Source organism: Spea bombifrons, chromosome 6 (assembly GCF_027358695.1).
Source record: "Spea bombifrons isolate aSpeBom1 chromosome 6, aSpeBom1.2.pri, whole genome shotgun sequence".
Classification (NCBI taxonomy): domain Eukaryota; kingdom Metazoa; phylum Chordata; class Amphibia; order Anura; family Pelobatidae; genus Spea; species Spea bombifrons.
This window is the reverse complement of record NC_071092.1, coordinates 10,574,590-10,598,672: the sequence shown is the minus strand read 5'-3', so window position 1 is coordinate 10,598,672 and position 24,083 is coordinate 10,574,590. Positions and strand designations below refer to the sequence as shown.

The window sequence follows — 24,083 nt, the reverse complement described above, 5'->3', positions numbered from 1 at the left end:
CTGATAGCATTCAGAAGACAGATTCATTATAAATATACAGTTTACTGAGTAAAATATTAACATTTCCATTACGTTTTACTCGTTATATTTAAAAATATAATAATTAATAGATTAAAAATATTAAATTACATTTAAAAACCCAAATTCTCTGCAAAAGTGTATGATTGTTTATATAATAAAATAGTTTATTCTTCCTAAGACAATTATTATTATTATTTATTGTTTTATATAGCGCCATCAAATTCCGTAGCGCCATCAATATTAGTCGGTTCCTTGAAATTCAAGAATTATCACTTAGGTAAAAATGAATTTACGGTATCTGCTGCATGCTGAATACTCAGTGTTTTATATATATATATATATAAATATATATATATATATATATATATATATATACTTATGTGTGTATATACCTATAGTGTAACTAAGAAAATGAGGATTGCAATATTTATATATTTGTATAAATATATGTATATATATGTATAAATATATGTATATACTACATATATATATATATATATATATATATATATATATATATATATATAGTGTGTGTATGGGGAGCTCTGAATCTTTCAGTGTAAGCAGTGAAAGGGTTAAATATTTGTGCCGTTAAACATTGTTCAGCTTTACATAGAAAATGAGAAAATCAGCGTTGTGTTGCGTCACATAATTCGTTTCAGAGAACCGCGCCAACATTACTAGTTAGCTGCCTGGCCCGGTTCCCGCCCCCTCCTCTGTTGCACTTCTTCGGAACTCGCCCCTTTCTAAGAAATCCAGATAAAGCTTAGGGCGTGGCCAGGCAGAGCCTTCCAGCCAATCACAGTGCGAGCAGGTAGCTATTCCCAGGAAGCCAGGAACACGTAAAATCCCTCCAATTTTCCTGGGAATTGACACAATAGCAGGGCAAACCACAGCTATTTCTCCCGGAGGGGGGGATGGGATGGTACCACTGCTCCCAGAGATGGTGGGTGGTTAATATTTCTCTCACACATGAAGCTTTACTTTGCAGTTACCACAACGATTTGCCTTGCATTAAATTAAACAGAAGCAGGGGCAGTTATTGTATCTCAGGCAAGTCCTCACCAGACAGAAAGGGGTGTCTGAGATATAAGGCGTGAAATGCGGCAGTGAAAGGGTTTATTGTAAGGCTTATAGCTTTTGGCTTTTATTTCATTTCCTCTCCTGGTTGCACTAATACTCGCTAAGCCAACATTTGCACGAGTAAAATCAATATAGATAGGCCACCCCATTTGTTTTAGGTAAGACCTGCATGTGTACTCAGCGCTTTACAGTTTACAGTGCAGCGTACTGTAACCATACAGTCAATATGCAGACACTGTGATATAGGAAGTTCCACAGACATTGCAGTGCTTAAAACGTATGGCAATTACAGCTTGTGAAAACAGAATGTATCAGTATATTTCACACAAACATCTGCATAAACAAATAAATGACCTTTTATTCACTCAGCGCCAATAGTTTACGAGGTGCTTCTTACAGTCCATGCACTCAAAAGGTATAACAAGCCAATGTATTCGCTACGCGAGCTTATGATCCGAAAACCTGATATTTAAGTATATTTCAATAAATTATACATTTTAATCGTGAAACCGAAATCAGTATAGGGTTTATGTTCAGAATTTTGCACGGTAACCAATAGCAATAGACTAAAAATTTACGTTATTTGCCCGCGGGAAAAAGAGTTCTGTCCTGAAGCTCTCTCCCTTTTTCAACAACAATCAGCAACTTAACAACTGAGGAGATATAAAGCAATGGGGAGAAATAATTATGGGGATCCTGAGAATAGGAAAGATCCGGTTTCAAGGAGAGTGCGCACTATGTTGCCCGATCTACTATCTTAGAAACAAATACATGTGAAGGCCAGAGTTCTTCTTTTAAGCTCGGTGGGCTCCGAGAAGTATGGATGGGCTCTTAATATGTCACGGTCTGTAATTAAGTGCACTGGCATATGCAGCAATAGTAGCCGCTGGTAGGGACTGCCACTTCTCCTCCAGGAGCGCATGTGATTAGCTTCTTGATCCAAGGAGAGATCTGACGGCCCTTCCGGGGTCAAGAAGGATTTTTTCCCCTAGTTTGTTGCAAAATTGTAAAGCGCTACAACTGGATTTTTTTCTGCCTTCTTTTTGGATCAACAGCAACAGCAATTAGCAGATGTGGGAAAGGCTGAACTTGATGGGCGCATGTCTTTTTTCAGCCTATGTAACTTTGTTCAGTAGATCCAGCGGTGTTGCCAGGCCGGAGAGGAGCGGCATCCATAAGAAGTGGCGTTTAGAAGTGAAGCATAATTTACCGAGCAAACACCACTGATGGCTACTTCTGGTTTCATCAATGGCACTATGTACTTGTTGAGCAGGTAAATGGACTACATCAGAAGTCCCACTGATTCAGCTCCATGGTAAGCAGTACAGACATATAAGGGGTAGATAGGACTCATCACACTCGGGGTACTTTGACGTAGTGGGGGGCTAAGCAATATATGGTCGTAAAGTGTGACAGAATCCCCAATATTTATGCCTCGGATAGCCGCTTGTAAATAGTATTTGTTGCCGGTGCGCTGACTCCTTGCTTTATTTTGTATGTACTAATGGCTAAAGATAGACTGTGTGAGTTTGAGACTTACTAATAACTATACAACGGAGTAAGACATTCAGAAGACTGATGCATTCTAAATATACAGTTTACTATGTATAGTAATATTAAGAAGAATGTATTTTATTTACACAATTTACTTCACAAATACTGTTTCTCTGTTTATACGCACGACGTTGTAACTTTTATGAGTGTAGAACTCTGTGATACATTCGTACCCAGCAAACATTCTAAGTTCCTAGAAAAGAGGGACATCAGGGGAGGAAAAAGGGACAGAGGGATTTGATTCCCAAAGACAGACCGTCCCTCCTAATTCTAATTTCTAATTGAATCTTAAAGGTACATAACCTTCCGAACTAAAAATAGCAATTATGTTCTGTTAGCATCAATGTTTTTTTAGGTTATAGGTGAGTGGTATGTAGTGTGTGTGTGTGTCTGATCCCGTCAGGATCCTTACTAATGTTAAAGTCGATCTATCCCTAAAATCTGTTTTATGTTATCCAGGAAAGCATAAAACATGATAGTATTTTATAGAATGTAAGGTTTATTAAGCCCACCTTTTCATACCTCTTGTTTTCATGCACTGTCCTGTTTTTGTTGGTAGTCGGCGGCCATGGACAGGTTGAGGAGATCCTCTGATCTCCCCCCTACCGGCCCAGGGGCTTGTAAAATCAATGGAGGTCTGTGCCGTTGCAGAACAGATCTACAATGCAGACCCCACGTGTCCCTCTCACAACACTGTACAGCAGAGTGCCGCAAGGTGACCCTCAAGGTATGGTGGGCACCCCCAACAAAGGGGCTGGGTATACTTTTTGTTGTTACTTGTTATGTCCTGATTACCCGTTGTACAGTGCTGCAGATATGATGGCGCTATACGAATCAATAAAAAGATATAATAATAGTTGGAGCTGTGGCTAACACTTTAACCATTAAACAGAATTCCCATGCAGACGTCTTCACCGGCTGTTCTTGTGAATATGTTTTTACGGAGTTGGCTGCAGTATATTCATGTTATAAAGGATATTAAAAACGTGCCAGGTATCTGACAAACCGATATAGGTGACATTAAAGTATTCTTCATTCTTTCAAACTGTTTTAAATATACATTGCAGCCGTACTGTTAGCATTAAAAAACTCACAAGTATGCCTGCAAGTGGGCTGTGTACGCGGAATCCACTACCAGCATTCACAGAATGGGCGAAGGTTCCACTTAATCACATAAACAACACAAATTGGGCCGAGTGGAAAATTCCTCTGAGTAAATGGTGAAATATTACCAAGGAGGAATAATACACGTGTACATGTAAAAACACGGATACAGCCTTGAAAGAAACACTGGGTGGTCCTTTAAATAATAATTAATCACAATTCATTTGTAGTTAAGGCGTCAAGGTAAATAAATCACCATGTGAAAAATACAACCCGCAAAAAAGCACACAAATACATATATATATATATATATATACACACGCATATATATATATATATATGTATATATATATATATATATATATATATATAAATACAATCAATCTAATCTAATGTAGTCCATTAAAGAAAATCACTATAATTATTTTACAAGATTTTGTATTTATACAAATAAATGGAGAAAAATGCAAACAGATTCGTGATTTAGATCTCACATGAACCGCAAAATCTGAGGTCCGCTATGTAACGGGAGATTTCGGGCTGATCCCTTAACATCATTGTGTGTTTCTCAGAAAGATATACCTTTCACGGGGGACTTTGGCACTGAGTTCCAGGAAAAGACAATGCAAAACAGAAATATACACTGCCTTCAGGGGCATGGGGGGGGGGAGGTGATAAGATAGAAACAGCGACACAAGCGAGGGATATCTGGACATTATATATATATATATATATATGTTTAGATAAAATCTTAGCACTAATTGAGATGCTTGAGATTTTGAATATCTTAAGGGTTGCCTTGAATTCCAGCCTCATCTTCCTTGAGGTTTTCTTTGAACGGCACAGGCTGTGGCTTAATGGTTCTGTAGACATTTCCTGGGAAATATATTTCTGGGAACTGAATCAGGAAAACAGGGACCTTTGATCGCCCTGGGACCTGTTTCTATGTTTCTAAAGGCAGAAAGGTACAAAAAAAAAAGAGGAGGTGAAATGTAGAGCTGGCAAGTTTTGAATACACATAAAGGTAAATAAAATGGATTAAAGGCACAGCAGTGACTAAGATGGAACACAACCTTTGTGTATATCACAAACTGTTTGCAACAGTGTGCCAAAAATATATCCAAAATTAACACAAACCATGTACTCTAAATTGCTGCTTCTTTTGAGCAGGATGTTTAATAGACAGTTCAGACAGGGCGATACATAATGCATATGGAGCTCTTGGGTCTCTCTTTTCCCCCTCTACCATTTAACCTGACGATAGCATAGACCAGGGTTGTCCAACCTGCGGCCCTCCAGCTGCTGCAGGACTACATATCCTATACTCCTCTGCCAGCCCCTTAGCTGAAAGAGCATTATAGGAGATGTAGTCCTGCAGCAGCTGGAGGGCCGCAGGTGGACACCCCTGGTCTCCAACTACTCGCAATAATACTGTCATTCCCACACTCCCTTTATTTCTACCCACTCCCTCTTATTTACCAAATAAACCACCAAATAAACTGAGATTTCCACGCAAACACCCACCCACCGAGCATAGTGGCACAGGTCACTTTAGAACAGGGGGCTACAGGAGGGCACCAGCGTCCAAGGGCCAGCCATGGGCCAGATGGAGAAAACTAATCCACCATACACAATGGCACACACTAGACATCATCTAGTAGCAGATGCTTCAATGACCCTGGATCAGAAACAGTCTTAAAAATATACATGCTTTTCCTTTAAGATTTATGACATAAAGAACAGAAGAGTAAACAGGCGAGCTGAGCCGTGAAGCTGTAATGAACACTTTCACTTTCTTAAGGGATAAATACTGTTTTAGGTTTCCTTTAAACTGCCCCAAGAGTAAGTCCCAAGGGTCAGCAGACATTGCCGTGAATGTGATCCTTAGCATGCCAGCGAGAGCACACGTTGGTCCCCTGCTTCAGTCTTTCATAGTATCTGAACTCTGAAAAGGTTCATTAAGCCTCATCTTTACAGCCACCCTGTAGTGGAAATTTATTGCTAGGACTGGAAATTTCCACTAGGCTGTGACGGAGGAATAAAAAAAAGCAGCTGTTGGAAAGTAAACAATACTGATATCCTAGAGATCCAAGACTAAGACGATCCTCGAGAGCCGCATACCATCCAGATTTTCAGAATATTACTAAGCAAAACGAGCACTATTATTTGATTATGTTGGACCGATACAAATCCAAAACGTACTCAGTGGCTAAAACAGCTGTGGATACCTTTCGTTAACAGGACAATACATAGAAACTCATTATGCAGATAAACAGCTGGCTTTTATTCCATTTTCAAACCATTTTCCAAATATTTGTTTTTTGTCTCTAAAGCGTGAATAAACACTACAAATGTTTCAATTGGGAGTATCGTGCTAAAAAGGCTTACGTTACATAAACAGAGTTATCTGCCTTTATATTATATTAACAGCCTGAAACATCCTTTTTTTGGCCGTCTAAATTACAACAAACTTCATAATTGAAACTTGAAGTTAGGCTCTGGAATGTCTTAAGTATTTTTTCCTCTTAAATTTATTCCTAAATAGGACGTAGACTACGACTGAAAGTAGAACTATCATCAGATTTCCAGCACCTAACATTTCTAGACTAACAATGCATACATTTCCTGGACCTCGTCCTCATTTTGGGTCATCACACTGACGTCAGCGGGCGTTCCCGTGATGTCTGACGTCAGGGGCGTTCCCGCCAATGTGGGGCGCGTCAAGACCCCGCTCCGGGGACACGGAGGATTCTGCTATCTCCAGGCAAACCCAGAGAGAGAGTTCCCAGGTATGGTCATCGCCAAGTGGCAATATGTATTAAATATATCCCACTACATTAGTATTGTATTTGCACATGGTGTGTAATGGTGATGTCATAAATACGGGACTCAAAACAAATTGTAAACCTAGTTTCTCTTGATCAGTACATTCGTTTGCAATTCTGTACGCACAATGTATACGTCACTTTATATGGCCTAACCACATTGTAAGTCCTATTCAGGTGACAAGGGCTCTTAAGAATGAATTTACCATCAACATAGTCAAGAATGACAACAGTTTATGTCAGGTAGGGAATAAGTTACGGCCTATTATTTATATTGTCAATATGACAATGTAGAGTCAACAAGATTAAGTGACCAGGAAACATCTCACCACACACACGCACGAAAACAATGGCATCATAATGTTAAATGTTGCAACAGTTAGAAACCTCTATCCCGGGATGGGGAATAGCATATAATGGGATACCTTACCTCAGCTGAAAGTCTTATCGCAAATATTTATAAATGGCAACATAGTGTGTTAAATATTAACACAACACAAAGGATAATTGTATGCTTAATCCCAAATGTAGCTGTCATACATTTGCATGACTCTCTTCAGTGTTTTGCCCATTATTACGGTACTTTGATTATATATATATATATATATATATATATATATATATATATATATATATATATATATATATATATATATATATATATATATATATATATATAATCAGCATGGCAGGTTATACCTAAAAGAAAAGCAGTAGAGAACAAGTAATTCCCCTTTCAGTCCCCTCTGATCCGTAAAACAGGTTTTATTACGTGACACAAATGTGATAAAAAAGCGCAGAATTGCAAAAAAATATACAGAGATCCTAAACCAAAATGCCGTTCCAAGAACACAAGTTATAAAGGCCACTTTATTAGTTACTGTGTAAAACAAAGAGAGCGCAATGAAAACATGTTGCTATGTATCTTGCATATATTTGTTAACCCGGTTCAGTTTTTGCCTGTAAATCCCGGTCTCCGCTGATAGGGGATGTGGACATGGCATCCTCAGGACCGGCTCAGCTATAGCAGGAAACATAACTTCAGTCTTTCCTCAAATGGACAAACCTTGGCCTAAAAGACACATATATATATATATACAGAGGGTTGTGATGTAGTAGCAGGTAGTTGAGCATAGTAGTGATTTGCAGAATCAGTCACTAAATAAAAGTACTGTATTATATCAGTCTACACATCCTTCCTGACACTTAGGTAAGATGATTAAGGTTTGAGACATGCAGTGATGATGACTGTAAAACCAAGGAGGTTCCTTGTGGTTAAGTAGATACTTACTTTTTGCAGAAGTCTTGCACCATACTAATCAATCTCAGGTGGATTCCAGTATTTTTTTGCAACCACTGGTGAATCATGTCAGGGTGTCGAGGATCACCCTCTAGGAACACGTCCCTATGTGGAAGAAGAAAAGAGACACGATTAAACCCAACCTCCATAAGACAAATGTAAAAGCTTCAGTTCCACTCTTACTGTAATAATTCAAGTGCTACTTATTATATCACTTACCCCCCCTGATTCAAAAGCTGTGGTGCAAGGTGCAAGATACCCTGAATTACATTCATCCCGTCCGGACCGCCATCTAACGCATTGTGATCCTCGTACCTGGGATGAAAGGATTCACACATCAGGGCAACTGTGCAGAGATTTGCACGGCATGACCTATGCTGTGATCAGCAAAGCGATTACCGGAAGATCTCAGGCTCTAGCTGGGACATATCAGCAGTGAATATGTAAGGAGGGTTACTAACTATTGCATCCACAGGACCCCATGAAAGCAGACGCTCTGGGGGATCTGTAGAAAAGAAGAAGAGGCGGTGAGGATCCTGCTTGTTGAGCAGTGAGTGTGAACATTTATTATTCAAGAGGAGGCAGGGAAAAAGCATGCTAAGTGGAAGCAGGTCAGGGTATACGAGGTTGTTTTCGGATTTCTTACCTAACATAACATCGTGACGCAGAATATGGATTTTGTCTTGAAGCCCGAGTCTGTGAAAAGGATTGGAGTGTTTGTATGGGAGAGACCTGCTTCCATGAATCTTACAACGCTTCACTATATTATATATATATATATATATATATATATATAAAATAACTTCACACAGACCTATACCTTTAACTCCAAATATTACTTACTGTATCCAATCCTGATATTTCTCCCTGCTACCCCTGCATGTAGTTATGTTTTGCTCTCTAATTTCCTTCAGCAGCTTAGTGCGATCAGCATGCAAGACCTACAATCATTTTTCATAACATATGCTGTAATGCAGTCTTTTTGGCCCATATATTTCAACCTGTTTTTCTCTACAATCATTTTAAAAATATTTATTTTAAAGAGCAGAAATGCTGTAGCTGCACCAAATGTTATCCTCCTATGGGTTACCTTTCTGCATTGTCCCGGGTGAGATTCACAGCTGCTTCTGTTTTATCAATGGCTAGAACATGAGACTACAATATATATAGGAGACAAATGAAATAAAATTAAAAAAAACAAAAACATTAAAAGGCCAACCAGCTATGAATCAATTATAAAAGAGTAAATACACAATATAGGTTTGGTAAATATTCCTAAATATAAACATATAGTAGATTTCCTCACTACAAAATGAAGACATACGGAGTTCACAATTGTCTTTCTATCCACAAAAGTCCGTCATCTAACTTATAAAAGTCTCCACTCATCTCAAAAACTCAGAATACGTTCACGCCAAACATTCCATGGGTGTCCCTACTAACTCTCAATCATACTGAATGTCTGCTATCTCTAAAGCAGACATTTAGAGGGCGTCCTGCCAAATTCCCAGACAGAGTATCTTTTCCAACCCAGACATAGCCCAGATCTGCAACCTTCTCCTGCATATGATCTTACATTGTAAGGTAGTATATTATACAAAGGTTCTGCTCATTACACGAAGACATACAACATGACTCCTACGCAGAGTTAATGCCCTACCAATATGTTTTTATTTTAATCTTCTTGTACAGAGGTGTGACCACTACTTTCATTAATTTATTATTCCACCTAAAAAAAATGCCCCAAAAGGTATGCCAAGACTCAATTATACACAAGCCCGGATATCAAAGGTTTCCTCCCCAAATCCAAGGACGCATCCTCTCCATGTAGGTATGCCACTTGTTTGGAAATCAATAAAAATGAATGGCAAGCCCCTGACTTAAATTGGCTTTTAAAGGGGTTCACTGACAAACCCCAGCATCCCGTTTCCGGATTGTGAGTAATTTTGGTCACATGTTGTAGTCTTGCGTTGGACAGTGATCGCTTCACATTAACCCCAAGTGAGACAACCATTAAAAGTTGGAGCGTCAATAAGGCTCTGATGCTATTAGCACAGGGAGCTCTTTTCTACATCACTCAAATTGTCTGATGTCAAATACCCCAAAATGGCATAATCTGATGGTTTGAGGTTATTCTTCAGCTTACGTGACCCTTACCAAAAAAGCCACGCAGAATTTGTACACACAACAGAATTTGTCACCTGTGGTAAATGGCGAAGTAGAGCCAAAGACACTGCACCCGAACCGCATCCAACTTCAAGAATACGAGGTTTCATGGAGTTCTTCAGCCCTTGGCTTTCAGCAAGCACTAAGCCCACCAACTCCTGAAACCAGGGCATATATTTAACAATAATAACCCAACTGTAAATAAAGGTGTACCTGGTGTGGAAGAACTTTGTGTTTAAATCTACATGTATGTAAACAGAAACGTTTGTACATTAACCCCTTAAGGACAACGGGTGCTCCCTAAACCCGTTGAAAACAATGCATTTTGACATTGTCATTAAGGGGTTAAAGAAAACGGCCTTATTTGTGACCCAAGACATGTTTATATGTGTGAGGAGCAAGATGTATAGCACCTTCTTCCAGCGTGACAAGAGCTGATCTGTGTCATGCAAGGGCAGGTGGCATGTTATCTGACACGTAGGCTCTCCTGTGTAATCCCAGCACAGCTGAAATCACAGACCAAGTCAACCGAAACACCGCAACTGTGTACACAAATGATGTTTTTTACATCATTTAAGTGCAACTATGGCATAACATACCTCTCTAAGATTACACAAATTAAACCTTTTCTTAATGGAATTAAAAGCGAGCGTAGATTAAATGAAAACTAAAAAGGAGTTTGTGTATATAATGTATTCATTCTTAACCCGATTCTGCATGCAATTTGGAGCATTCTGGAGTTGGAAAATGAGACTTTTGTCCCCCCCTGGCTGCCTGGAAGTATTTCTACTTACTTCTGTCTCAGGCCGCGGGATAAATACCGGAGGTCGCATCTGCAAAGTCATGTCCAAAAAATCCCACTCTCCAATAACGTACTGGACTGGGACCCTGAGAAACAAAAAGTGGTTCACGTTTTGCCCTGGGTGAAAGATTGTGTTGCGATGGTCTAGAATTGTTTATCAAAACTGTGATACACAGCAGGTCTCCTATAGTGTCACAGTTCTACAGTTCAGAGGTTACCTGTTCAGGCGCTGCTGGCCCATGCTTTCTATGTGCTCCAGCTGACTAGCAGAGACAGGCCTCTGGGCTTCTGAAGGAGGAATACCATGAAGCTGGAGGTGAGAGAACAAATGCAATGTGAAAAAGAAACAACAAACTGCGCTTAGCTCAGCATCATACCATGCTTCACTGGAAAAGTGCTGTATGAGCCTCCATGTGATTTTAGAAACATTTAGGCTGAATGTGATGGACAAAATGTTGGGGTCTAATCACCACATGGTAAGTATTAAGGTACCCAACTCAGTAGCTAAGACTTTGTACCATTCAAATAGAACTCAAGCACATACTATGAGTATCTAGAAGTATCTACTATCAGTATCAAAGATTAACCAACACCCTCCGTCGATTTGCCCGCACGGCCAAAGTAGCAAATCATTGAAGTGCACGGGTACGATGACCACTTTGCTTCAGTGTCTGGGCTTTCCCAAACAATGAAAGCAAAGTAATAAAGTAATGAGAGTTCATAGTTCTTCATAGTGGCCTTGAGTGACGACGGGTTACCAGGAGGCTGTTGAAGTTGTATAGGTTGTTAGAGACAAGCCAAAGTTAAATCGCCCCCCCTGGGCACCACACTCTTCTAGGAACTGCCCTGGGGAGGTTGCTCCCAAGTTCTGATGCAGACGGTGTTGAAACAGCGAAACATTTTGCATTCTCACTTGACAACTATGACCAACTTGTTATTTAATGAATCATCTCATTTTTAGTCAGGTTAAGAAAAAAAAAATATAACTCAATCATATTTAACTTTCTGTGGATAAACGCCCAATTTACAATGCAATTTACAATGTCTTCCATTAATACATAATGTTGTCTCACGTACGGTTTTGCCTCCCAGGGCATGCGATATGATGATTTCACTTGATTCCCTTGCCTCTGGGACTTTGTGAGTTTCAAATATTTTCTGCCAGTGCAAAACCAACATGTGTGGAGTCAAACCATGTGCCGCGAGCCATCTTCGCTGTAACCAGCGATGGTTACTTTTTGGAAGGAGCCGGCACAGCATCGTGCAAGAGACGTGCATGGCCTGTAACAGAGATGTAGGAATAGGTAACCCAACCAGCAATGGCGGGGAAAAGGTACAATACACAGGGCAAAAAAAATAGTTAAGGGACACTCAACACAAGTACATTAATACATATAATAGCGAGATGTCCCTGTTAAATTATAAATCTTGTGTGCTTCACACTGCAATCTCCGGGTCAAACCCGGAGAGTTCTCAGGTATAGTTGTGGGGTGCAGCATTTCATCCTTGGACCTTTGCAGCACTATGTCTTGGGCCAGCCCTGCCTACAATTGGTACAATCATTGGTGGTGTTTATTTAACACAGCACCCCCATATGTCTCTGGAAGTGGGAAGTGAATGGGATGTCTTTTCTCTGTTATACCTACAAACACCTGGTTCATCAACCTGGTGGGACCCGACTCAATATCGGTGGGAAGTACTAAGCGTCTTATTTAAAGGCATTCATACACTGTGACACTATTTCGTTGGATCCCAGTTCCTACCTGTTCCTGTCTTTGTTCGCTGCAACCCGCTTCTTGCCAAGAACCTCTACACAATGTACAGTTACATTTATAGTGTACACAACTTTAAAGGTACCAAATACTTTGGGATAACCGAGTGTAACATTTAGCAGAGTAAACCAAAATACTATTCAAATAACAACGTCATTGCACATTTTGACAACACAGCCACGCTACTTCATACCTGGCAAAGGGAAGAGCGGAGATATTATACACACAGGCACACAACCCATTCACAAAGCTGCTTCCTGTGTACACAATGCAGAGCGCCTACAGCAACATGGAAGCAAAGACACGCGTTCCTGTATCATATAACATTCATATATACCAAGGAGACGACACAGAGAATAATCAGATTGTTTCTGATAACAATGTAATGTAACAACAGCTGTTATATATATACAGCATAGTGCTTTACATTGAATTGTTGGGAATGTTTTAAAAATAATACAGCAACTGTCTAAGCTGAAAACCGGTCTGTTAGGTAAGCCTAAAACAAATCTGCAGGAAATATATTTGTAAAAATACGTTTCTTGCTGTCTAATGAGCCCGTCCAAGGACATCAGCAAGTGACCCATAAGCACGGGTGTATCTTATGGACCCAGGAGAATATTTCCTTCAGAGACTTAATGTCTTCATATAGCTCCAAACTGTCCTCTTATTTTTGGGATAGTCCCAATTTACAGCACTGTCGCCCCCAACTGCCCTACCGTGCCGCTTTTGCTGATGTCCCTTGACCAGCAGAGGAGCTGTAAAATCAATGGAGGTCTGTTCTGGTGCAACACAGACCTCTATCACAGTTCCCACACGGCCACTAACACTCTATGAAGCTGGGCGCCACAAGGTGGCTCTTCAGGAGACCTACGCAGGCAGACCTCCCCTGGCCTCACCCCACCTTGGACACCTGAAATGCAGTCATATATATAAAAAGTAACTCTGGTGTAATGTGATACGAGTGGCAGAATCACCATATTAGCAGTTGGGATATTGCTGATGGATTCACTTTTATCACTCTGCAGCAGAAATATTCTTTATACTTAAACCATACTCTTGCATGGTTTATGCTTTAATGCAAGGTTTACAATGTTTTAAGGACCAGGGCTTTTGTTTATTTATCCACATTTTCATTTACTTGGCCTAATTTATCCACATTTTCATTTACTTGGCCTGATTTAACCCCTTCAATCCCAGGGGTTTTTGGTACCTCAAACTCCCTCATTGGAGTGATCGAGTAGCCCACCAGGGTCTAGACAGACCCTGCAGGGATACCCGATCCTCCCGTGAACTTCCAGGTATCGATCCGGCATTTCTATCTGTAACAGTTTTCCGTCTTCGCGCCGGAAGCTGTTACAGGAGATCAGGCAGCAGAAAGCCAGCGATGCTGGCTTCTGCTGCCAGGGGGGAGTCCAGGCTGTCAAACGACAGCCTGGTCTCCCGTGCAGCGGCAGGGATGTGTCCCTGACGCTGCATGAAGGGCTAGACGTACCGGTACCTCCATAGGGGTTTCTTAGTGGGCGTTTTTTGGACGTCCCGGTACGTCTATAGGGGATTGAAGGGGTTAAATAAGACCCTATACTCCTATTTAATTTTAGTGTTTTTTTTATCTAAAAAAATAACCTCTATCTAACCCTATCTAGTTCCTGACTAACACCCACACCTTGTCTTTCCTCAGCTTACAAGCGCAGTGAAAAGGAGAGAGGCAGAAAACAGAGACAAAAGTTGTCATTTAACTGTATCTGGGCAGGTGATTGTCTGTAGCACTGATCACACGCACAGAAGATCTGGGGTCACCTACAGCAGTAACGTGATCACCGCAATTGTGGGACTTTTTTTTTTTTTTTTTTTTAACAATGACACACCAGGTACATCCTCGACAAACCTGGGAACTATCTGGCGCCGGCTACCTGGAGCTTCCCTTTTGGGATGCAGGTGAGTGGCCCCCCTGATGTCGTGGGACACACGCCTTTTGCCTGTCATACCTGGGAACTTGTGCGCTCCGGCAGTCCGCCCACAGATGTCTCAGGTAAACACTCCCATTTAAAGGGGAAATGGGCGGGGAGTGGGGCGTGCCAGGACCCCACTCCCGCAACCAGGAGGATTCGGGTGTCAACCCAGATAAGCAGCTCATCTCCCAGAGTCTCTGGGCAAAACCGAAGAGTTCCCAGGTATGAGCATTGTCCTCTAGTGACATCTTTTTATGACGTACCTGGTACATCATTGGTCGTGAATGGGTTAAGGGATTCAATAAAAACACATAAATATATATTTAAAACATGTAAATAAGATATTTACCTTTCAATACAGAGGACGCCAGTGTCCATAACATGTTGTCAGTGAGGATCAGACAGCACCTAATGGACACTGTCAATGATCGGCTTTGCCAACCTATGTGACGGAAATATCCCCATCACGTATGTACATTTCTATTATTGAACATTTATGGCACTGCACAGTTTACAGTATAATCAAGGGGAGGTATAATAAGTGCAGGCATGTAATAAGTAACTATCCACGGACCTGTTAATTGGGATACAATAGGTAGGAATACATTAGGAAATGAGGTCCCTGTCCTGAGGAGTTTACAGTCTAAATAACTTAAAATAGCAATTGTGAAAACTCTTTTTAATACAAAGTTTACTAATTTAAGGGATAAAAATGCCCCATTACAGATTAAAGACACGGTAAGAGGACATCCCTCAGTAAATTTGATAGACAACACATGGAAATATGCGGTCAGACACAAACAATGACGCATACAACAAGTAGGTGACGGTACATGCCGTTCCCTTACCCTGCATTACACATCCGGTTCCGGAATCTTAACAAGAAATGTACCAACCCTATGGTTGCCATGCCAACATCCTCCGGCACGTGACCCGGCTGTCCATTACACGTTCTCGCCTAGTTCTCTTTTATGAATGGCAGTCTCATGAACTAATCATAAACGAGGTTTACCAGCGGCTGTCCAATCAAAGCAATAAGCTGAATCAGCGGGCGGGGTCCAGCAGCCTGTCACAGGAGCTGTCCCGGTTGATGGCAGGTGCCCGGTGCCACAGTTCTTGATATAGCCTGCATCCAGAGGCGGGAACGTTACAGTACAGCTTCCGGCGGTAATGCCGCTCGGTTAATTGACATCCTTATTGCCTTACGGAGGTGTATATTCACACGGACAGCTCCCCAGTATTTGGAAGCTTAGCCCCTTTACTATGTGGCGCTATATATTGGGGTCGTAGAGGGAGGTAGGAGGCACGTTTGTTGTTATTTTTAGATAAAATGCTTTTATATTATATAATATACACATGCCTGTCTGTACAGATTTGTATATATTTGGGGCCTAGTTAAAATGCATTTGCATGCAATATGTGTATATGTATGTATGTGCACTGTTCACTAGGGTAACCAGGCCATCCCTTTAACTGAGAACTCCTATAAGTAATACATGTTCCAGTATAAAAGGGTACCATATTAGGTGAACTAAAGGGACTCTCCAGCCATCAGATGCCCTTTAATTCATTTGCCCCCTCCCCCACCCCCACCCCCTGCTATATGCCCTGCATCTCCCTGCACACCGTATACTTACCCGCTATCAGCTCCAGCACAGGCCCAGGAATCGCTGGGGGCAGGGGTGTGAACCCTGTGTGCATGCAGGGAAAGTGCTTCCATTGATTGAAGTTAGGGTTCTTTCTTGCCACTGATTGGTTGTTTCAAGCAGCCAATCAGTGGCGTCGAAGTTGGGCAACTACAGGGCTGCAGCTTCTACCGCATGCCAGTACTTTTTAACTCGAGCACTTTTGCATCCTTGTTTAGTGGGACTGTCATGGACAGTATACTGGCCCTTTTGAAGAAGAGACTTTGTGTGGTTGCACAGTTTAAGTTTACATTTATGAGACTTTGTTAGCGAATAAAAAGAGAAATAATATGAAATAATAATCTGTATAATATTTAACAGACGTTCTTGCGTTCTTCCCGGCAGGTTATCCCAGGGATGTGCGACTTGGTACCTGGGCTGCTGGTCACGGCGTTAACATGAGTAACCGTACCGTGACCCACCCGCTGTATGTTGGCGTCACTGTGGAGCCTTATTCCAGCACAGCCCCCTACAACGGAACCAAAGGGGTAGAGTCCGCCGGGTCCCCCAGCATGGGCACCTGGCTTCTGTCACTTGGCATTGTCACTGTTATCGGACTGGCTGTAGCAATGGTGCGTAACCCCGCTGAAAGTATGATACCTAGTTCAATCACGTAAAGCACAACAAGCCTGTGGGTAGCACACATGTACTGTACACGCTTATCTATGAATCAGATAAGCACATGAGTTGTGTCTGTGTAGAGTTTAAAAGAAACACCTTGAATAAAGTGAGTCATGGCTTGAGTGTATATATGCTTTTAATTTAGTAATAGGAAGGGACATCTTAGCGTGAAAATGACATGTCCTACATAAATATGTAAACACTGCATGTACAACATTAAAATCCCACTGTTACATGTACATTAGACCAGGCCTTTCCAACATAGTGAGTTCCAGATAGCTATCGGTGGCACCCAGTATCTTATGCCACAGAGAGATTGGAAAACTGATGGAGATACAGGACTTTGTCATGCTGCAACTAACCACCTAAAGAAATGAGGAATGAAAGCCACAGATTATTTTTTTTATGTATCTGCGTGTCTGTAGAATAACACGGGGCAGCCGATCAGAGATAAGCAAAAAGGATATTCTGTCTCCCGTTTGCTGCATGTAATCAAAACTTCTGCAATACAAATCTTTTTTTTTTGGAAATGCTTGTTTTATATAGTGCTTGATATAAAACACAGTTTTTTATTACCAATATCACATAAAAAAAAATTGTCGTGTATGCGATTTAGTTCTGATGTCTTTACCTTACTAGACAGACACTGACTCATTATCTCACACGGATTTGTGTTAAACAGTTGAAAGGCTCAGTCTTAATAACCCAGCTGGACGATCAGACTAATAAAGTCTACAGGGGAAATAATTCAGCCGGACCGCTGTAGCCTTTCTATAAAGAATCAGCTCATGGCCGGCCAAAATATCACACGACTGACTACAATGGCTGCCTCTAGGTGGGCAGATAATGGCAGTTTATTGGAACAAAATGAAATATAATCTTTTAATGCTCAGCCATGTTTCTGTACACAGTTTAAGGCTCACAGAAAATATTCCTCCCCCTTAAATTTGAGAAATACTCTAACAGTGCAGTTAAAGAGATGCATCTTCCTTTCTGCAAGTTCTTTTCCTCTGTTCTCTGTCTCTCTCAATCCTCCTTTCTTCTTCTTTTTCTTTCTTTCCAGGTTCTTTACATCAGAAAACAAAAAAGGTGAGCTCATCTTATTCTAGTCGCTGGGACTGTATCCCTCTATTTCTTTTTGCCCTCTTATGTCCATTTTATCTCCCAATTTAATCTGTCGCAGAAATCTATAAATTAAATCTTTTTTTGGAGGAGTTATTCGGATGGTAATGACAACATGTGACGGATGAATTGGGAGAGCCAAGCATTGCATGATATTTGTAAAGCAATAGTTGGACATACTGCTGAGACGGCTGTACCTCCTGAAAAATGTGCCTTGTGTATAAATCTGCTCTGCATCCCTTCATTCCTTGCATCTACCTCATCGCTGACTTTGTCTGTGACCTCTCCTGTTTTATTTACCTTCGCTTATTTGGTTCCAGGCTGGAAAAGCTACGTCATCAGTTGATGCCCATGTATAACTTCGACCCAGCAGAGGAACAGGAAGACCTTGAGCAAGAACTTCTGGAACCAAATAGGGACCTACAGCCCCAAGGAAAGGTGTGTATGGATAGATGTATACTGTGCCGTGCTCAGGGTGCGTTATGTGTCTTCTGTAATTACGTTCACTCCAACATGCTTCATATATTTCATATGGTCTTCTTTATTCACCTTTGACCAACTTTGTTGTGGCTGTCGCTGGACTCCTATCATCTTGTTCTAGCTGTAGTTTTAGTCCCTGTTTGTGTTGTACCATTGTCATGTTTCTTTTACACTGTGTAGTTGTTGTACAAAGTGAACGTGGCGTTAAAAATGTGTGTACATCTTCCACATTGTGGAGATGCTCATCCATTATACCCCTGAACAACAGTCTAATATATCGGGCGGCACAGTTCCAATCCTCAAGGACCTCGAACAGGACAGGTATTATGTGTATCCATTCCCGTACTGAAGCATATCATAGGATATCCAAACATTGCGGTCTGTTTGTGAACCTGGACATGGATTCAGGAGGTTTTCTTGAGTTTACATTTGGGCAATTGCAGTGTCTTTCAGACATTTCATGTTCAAAACATACCCTATAATCTAATCACCAAACCTCTGCCATAACATTTTCAGCAGTTATCTACTGCAGCTACACTAGTTAAGCAATGCATTATCAAGGGCTGCCCCAGTGATATTCTCCTTCAAGAAAGTCTGAGTTGGCCCTGCATAATGTGTATTTGGGTAACGAGTACCTCTCCTGCAAAGCAGCTAGCTAGGCGGTCTGTCAAGTGCATATGGGGGAATTGTGCATTTGCACATTGCTTTAAAACATAGCAACACACAACCTCAAGATCCCTCAAATCCTTGGTGGTAGGTTTGTCTATGTAGATCGATATATATGAGGAGTCAACACTTGTTGTTTTTCCATGATTATGATTGTATAATTTGTTGCCAGATTATATCTTACATTGGTATAAATGTATGGGACAGCATTCTTTTTACTGCAGATTTGATAAGACTCCATAAGGGTTAATTATAGATAATATTGTTATATGGAGTATATGTATCCTCCTTTTTCTTTCTATTTATGTAGTGGGATATGAGATATTATTAGATCTATTTTCCATTCCCGGGACCACCCTGAACCAATTCCAGCTGTTGGTAACTGTTATTTAAATATTACGGCAAGGTTTTATGTTTAGAAGTAAGAGATCATTATGATACTATTTGTTTGTTTTTGCTTTAGCCTGTAACAAATTAAATATTTGTAAGCGCCACCTATGCTAAAGTATCCACAATTAGGTTACTGTAATGGTTGGGACAGTAGATGGCACTGTGCCATATATGCATACCTGGGAGAATGCCGGTGAAGCACCGGTTTTCCGGGTCCCCGCCCATTTTCCCTTTAAATGGGGGTGTTTCCCGCTGCCGTTGGCAGGAACTCCCCCGACATTAGTGGGAACTCCCGCAGACGTCAGCAGGGAGTCCTGGCCGCGTCCCGCAAGGGAAGGTTCCGGGTAGCCGGAGCCCGGAAGTTCCCAGGTATGCATATATGTTTCTGAATTATTACCCAGTTCTGCTGCAATTAAAGACAGAAGTGGTTTTAATAGATTCCGTGAATACTTTCAAATTACTTTCTAGTGAACACAGGGTTCAGGGTGATAACAGTAACTCCGGCACTCAAAGGTTTGGGATTGGCAGCCAAATTCATTCTCTCCTGCAGGGCAGTTAAGGATCCCAAGATAAAAGAGCAGCCAAAAGTGACACTTTAGAGAGCTGCTGTGACGCATTCATTTCTTGTATGAACATATTTTAATGTGCTGTATTCCTTTGTCTCTAGGTTCTCCTCACCAGTCTGTGCCCTCTCCAGAGACCCACCCGCCTGGTCTTCACAGACGTTGCCAACTCTATCAACGCCTGAGTAGCGTGACCACGACACGGAGTGACATGCAAAGCTTGGGGGATCCGTGTCACTGTGACCCATCATGTGGTTTGTGTCACTGCTCTGGAAGATGTCCAACGAAGATGGAGCCTGGGCATAGACGGCTCTCTCACGTTCCCATCACCTTGCCATTGCAGTGGGGACCAGTAATATAACCTCCTGTACACAGCCCCAGTGGGATAACACTATGGTTTACACTAACACACACATTTCTGAGTACACATCGACATGCACAGTGCCATGCCAGTATTGTGACACACAGTGCGACAAATTCCTGTTGGCTGCAGTGTGGAGTTACTTATACTTTGCTGCCACAGTGAAATACACACATTCTTCATCGTTGACACCTACAGCAAGTGCCACTGTACTCTGTAATACTGTACAGCACTACGTTGTGTTTGCCTGTATATTGAAATACACAGTTGCTCATGCACAAAACTTTCAATAGGAGTGCAGTTGTTTTTGACAGATACCGCCCATGATTCTCAGATAGTATTACGCCTCGTCTCAGTTGTAGCTTTATAACAGCTGGACCCCTAATTGTTGGTAATCTCTGGCTTACACAATAACCACAATTTGCCACATTGCCAAGATACACAATGCCCTGCAGAGACGTGCTGTTCCTCCCGCGCAGAAAGAAAACAATGCTTCAGCCAGTATTATCATTATTAATTTATATGGCACCGTCATATTCTGTAGCATTGTACATTGGGACCTAGTGCTTTGCTTAAGCTGCAGCAGTCGGTACTCTGTATAATAATCGATTTCATTCTCAGTGTGTAGTGTGATGCAAAGTTCTCTACACAGCCACTAATGTATAAACTCTGCTGTCCGGGGACGTCACTGCCGCACACAGCCGCAAACATTACTTACTACAGGACCGACATACACTACAGTGCACCTCCATAGCACTGATACACACCAGTGTGATATGTATAACTATACACACCCACATGGCACCAACATACACAACTATCCAATCTCTGTCCTGTATGTTTCTGATCTGCATTAACACGGCACACAGTACGTAATGCTATGCATTGACTACCCCCTCCCCACAGCACCTTTTCATTAGGTCCTTACACAGGGCTAGGCAATTATTACAATTCTTTTGTTACCGGGTGGGCCTTAAACACTACAAGTCACTTTTGTAGCAAAAAATGATTAATACGACTTTCAATGCCAGAAATGCTGTGTGCCCCATTCTGCCATAAGAAGGGGTTAATATCTGCGCCCGTATTCCTACCACAGTGTGTGCTACACCCACGTGAAGCAGAGGTCTCCGGTAGAGAAGGGGTTATAATAGCAGTGCCATGTTGCATTATTTCTGGGCAGGTTTAATGATTTGATATTTATTTGTTTGGATCCCTTGTGCTTCATTAAACTCCTCAGTCCTACAAATCCTTGAATCCCTGGCCTCATTTATTCGCTAATTAACCCTTCACTCCATTTGTTCTGTCTCATTCCCAGCGATTCATCTAATTATAGAAATGATGTTTCTGTTAGTGAAATTTCTGCTTAATAGTAGAAGTCTTATCAGCACAAATCTCCGAACCCCCCCCAAGTACAAAGCAAACAATCATTAGGACAAAATGGAAATAAAAGCAGTATAAATGAATATCCCCCGATAATGAGTGTACCATTTATACGCTTACCCAGGGTATATCAAAAACTGTTACTTTATAGATAGGAGTTTGTTTTTTTTATAATTACATATAGACAAAGAATAATGAATTTTGGATAAAAAATTACTTTTACATAAAGCATAGTGTCCTCTGGCAGCTGGATATTTGCTGATAGTGATCACAAATTAAATTAATTGTCAGAAATCACCCTAATCCCTGGGATCTGAGAATGAGGTAAACCAGAGCTTCCGGGGAGGTGATAGTAACTACCCCGTCTCAAAAAGTCATTTCTCCTATGATACATTTGTGACGTGTTACTAAACCCTATTACATCATACATCCTTACATTGCTTTACAATCACATACATACTGACTGTGAGATGCTGCGGAGATCATTAATCCAAATGTTTTTTAAACCATCAATCTTATTGAGGATTCGGTCACACTTTATGGCCATAGATTATTATATTTTATTTATATAGCACAAAAAAATATTGTGACGCTTCTTATAGTCTATACGTTCAAGGGGGTATAACAAGGCTAGAACTGGCAAAGACAAACCAATACATTATGTAAAGTTTACAATCCAGAGATTGCTTTATCTGCTGCTGTATAATTATAAATCTTCCATAAATGTTCTATATTGATGGAACGTATATATGTGTGCCTGTGAAGAAGCAGTAAGTGGGTGCTTGTTAGGGCGACCCCTCTGGCCGTGTGTTCCGGGACAGATAGAATTTGTTTCTACGTTTTGCTTACTTGCGCAGGCAAAGTGCTGCCCCCTGCAGTATGTGTGATTTCTTACGGTGTCATTCCTTCGCTTCCCTGCTTATACATTCCACTCGCTGGCATTTAACCTGTGCTGGTCAGCAATGTGTGAAAATTATACGTGTCCTGGAAACATGGCCAATGTGGTTGCCCGAGGTCCTGTTAGTAAAGGTCCCAGACTAGTTCTGAACTGTCTAGCAGCTGAAGATTAGTCTTTTTTCCCCAATTAAAGAGACGCCACTCCACTCACAGACAAAACAACCCATGGCATAGAAAGAGATGTGGCTGTCAGGATGAATACAACGTGTTACGTAGTATGTGAGACAAGGAGCATTGCTTTCTCTGACATGCGGGATAGTATCGATGTCGTTAATATAGGTTAAAGCATAGAAATAATAGCCACGATAATTTAGCTAGAATACCTTTTCAATAACCGCAACGGCTGGCTGCAGACTGCAGTCCATAATAATCATTAGGAAGCAAATTAAATCCAAAACTGTATTGGTCGCTGCATAATAGGATCAATACAATACGCTTTCATTCATGTGTTTGTCTAATTAGCACAATGCATTGGTGATATCATACAGAATAGTTCATTCATACATCATTGCTGCATTTTCGAAAGCCACCTCCATTTTTCTAAATCCCCCCCTCTTAAAACACCTAAAACAGAGGAATAAATGAACAGGAGGAATAATCACGCATGTTCATAAAAAATACAAATATAAAATAACTCCTTCCATGGTATACTGGGTATATCAGATGGGGTTCCTTACACATATACATATTCACTGCATCTCCTAATCTATACAATTCAAGAGCTCTAATATTTCAGATTTTGTAAAGTAGTAGATCCAAGTATCGTCAGGATCTAGATAGTTTTATACAACATGATATTCTTTTATACATGCTGCTTTTCCATATATTAATACATTTTATTCTCTATTTTTTGGGATCGTAGTTAACTCTGGTATAATTGTCAACTCTGGGCTAGCGGGAACATAGTGACAGATAAGTGTCTGGTGAATATACACGTCACGCTAGACCACTTACACACTGACCCCGTGGTAATCAACCCTAAATAAAGAATAAAACTTATTTTACCATCTAAGGAACTGGCTGCAGCATTCTTGATCGGATTAAAATTTGCAAAAACACTAATTCTGCTCATTGGTTGGCTGTAGAAGATGGGGATATTTCAAATATTCCATGAAAATGTTTTTTTGTTGCGTTAAGTCGTCGACATTTAAACGGAAATGAGGTTATATGGAGAATTCAATCAAATGAGGTGATGCAGTGCACAATGTGACCTGTTAGTGGCACCTTTACATCACATATGCTTTAAAGTATGGATGTTCCTTGTATTTCTCGCCCCCCT

The 24,083-nt window shown here is 41.0% G+C and overlaps 2 protein-coding genes across 4 annotated transcripts; one reads left to right on the top strand and one right to left on the bottom strand.

The window, feature by feature from the left end:
• Nucleotides 1-7,334: 7,334 nt before the first annotated feature.
• HEMK1 (HemK methyltransferase family member 1) lies at nt 7,335-15,510 on the bottom strand. 2 transcript variants are annotated; one of them, XM_053470380.1, is made up of 11 exons: nt 15,428-15,510; nt 11,933-12,136; nt 11,074-11,165; nt 10,848-10,941; nt 10,089-10,211; nt 8,978-9,042; nt 8,534-8,583; nt 8,287-8,392; nt 8,107-8,202; nt 7,879-7,992; nt 7,335-7,659 (listed from the first exon to the last, which is right to left on the bottom strand). In XM_053470380.1, the coding sequence occupies exons 2-11, from the start codon at nt 12,131-12,133 to the stop codon at nt 7,629-7,631; spliced, it is 972 nt and encodes a 323-aa protein (XP_053326355.1). In that variant the 5' UTR covers nt 12,134-12,136; nt 15,428-15,510; the 3' UTR covers nt 7,335-7,628. The 2 variants fall into 2 exon arrangements, with proteins under 2 accessions (XP_053326355.1, XP_053326356.1); XM_053470381.1 differs by lacking the exon at nt 15,428-15,510 and adding an exon at nt 14,929-15,000.
• Nucleotides 15,511-15,636: 126 nt separating this feature from the next.
• Nucleotides 15,637-20,762, top strand: C6H3orf18 (chromosome 6 C3orf18 homolog). 2 transcript variants are annotated; one of them, XM_053470382.1, is made up of 5 exons: nt 15,637-15,676; nt 16,610-16,836; nt 17,949-17,974; nt 18,328-18,445; nt 20,211-20,762. In XM_053470382.1, the coding sequence occupies exons 1-5, from the start codon at nt 15,670-15,672 to the stop codon at nt 20,289-20,291; spliced, it is 459 nt and encodes a 152-aa protein (XP_053326357.1). In that variant the 5' UTR covers nt 15,637-15,669; the 3' UTR covers nt 20,292-20,762. The 2 variants fall into 2 exon arrangements, with proteins under 2 accessions (XP_053326357.1, XP_053326358.1); XM_053470383.1 differs by lacking the exon at nt 15,637-15,676 and adding an exon at nt 15,748-15,875.
• Nucleotides 20,763-24,083: the final 3,321 nt, after the last annotated feature.

What these genes read in the sequence shown, in the direction of transcription:
- HEMK1 (XM_053470380.1), bottom strand. Translation starts at nt 12,133, where the DNA reads ATGCACGTCTCTTGCACGATGCTGTGCCGGCTCCTTCCAAAAAGTAAC. An exon ending in GCGTCACGATGTTATGTTAG is followed by an intron (nt 8,393 to 8,533) that starts GTAAGAAATCCG and finishes TCTTTTCTACAG; the next exon opens with ATCCCCCAGAGCGTCTGCTT. An exon ending in CAGCTTTTGAATCAGGGGGG is followed by an intron (nt 7,993 to 8,106) that starts GTAAGTGATATA and finishes TCTTCCACATAG; the next exon opens with GGACGTGTTCCTAGAGGGTG.
- C6H3orf18 (XM_053470382.1), top strand. An exon ending in TCGGACTGGCTGTAGCAATG is followed by an intron (nt 16,837 to 17,948) that starts GTGCGTAACCCC and finishes CTTTCTTTCCAG; the next exon opens with GTTCTTTACATCAGAAAACA. An exon ending in TACATCAGAAAACAAAAAAG is followed by an intron (nt 17,975 to 18,327) that starts GTGAGCTCATCT and finishes ATTTGGTTCCAG; the next exon opens with GCTGGAAAAGCTACGTCATC.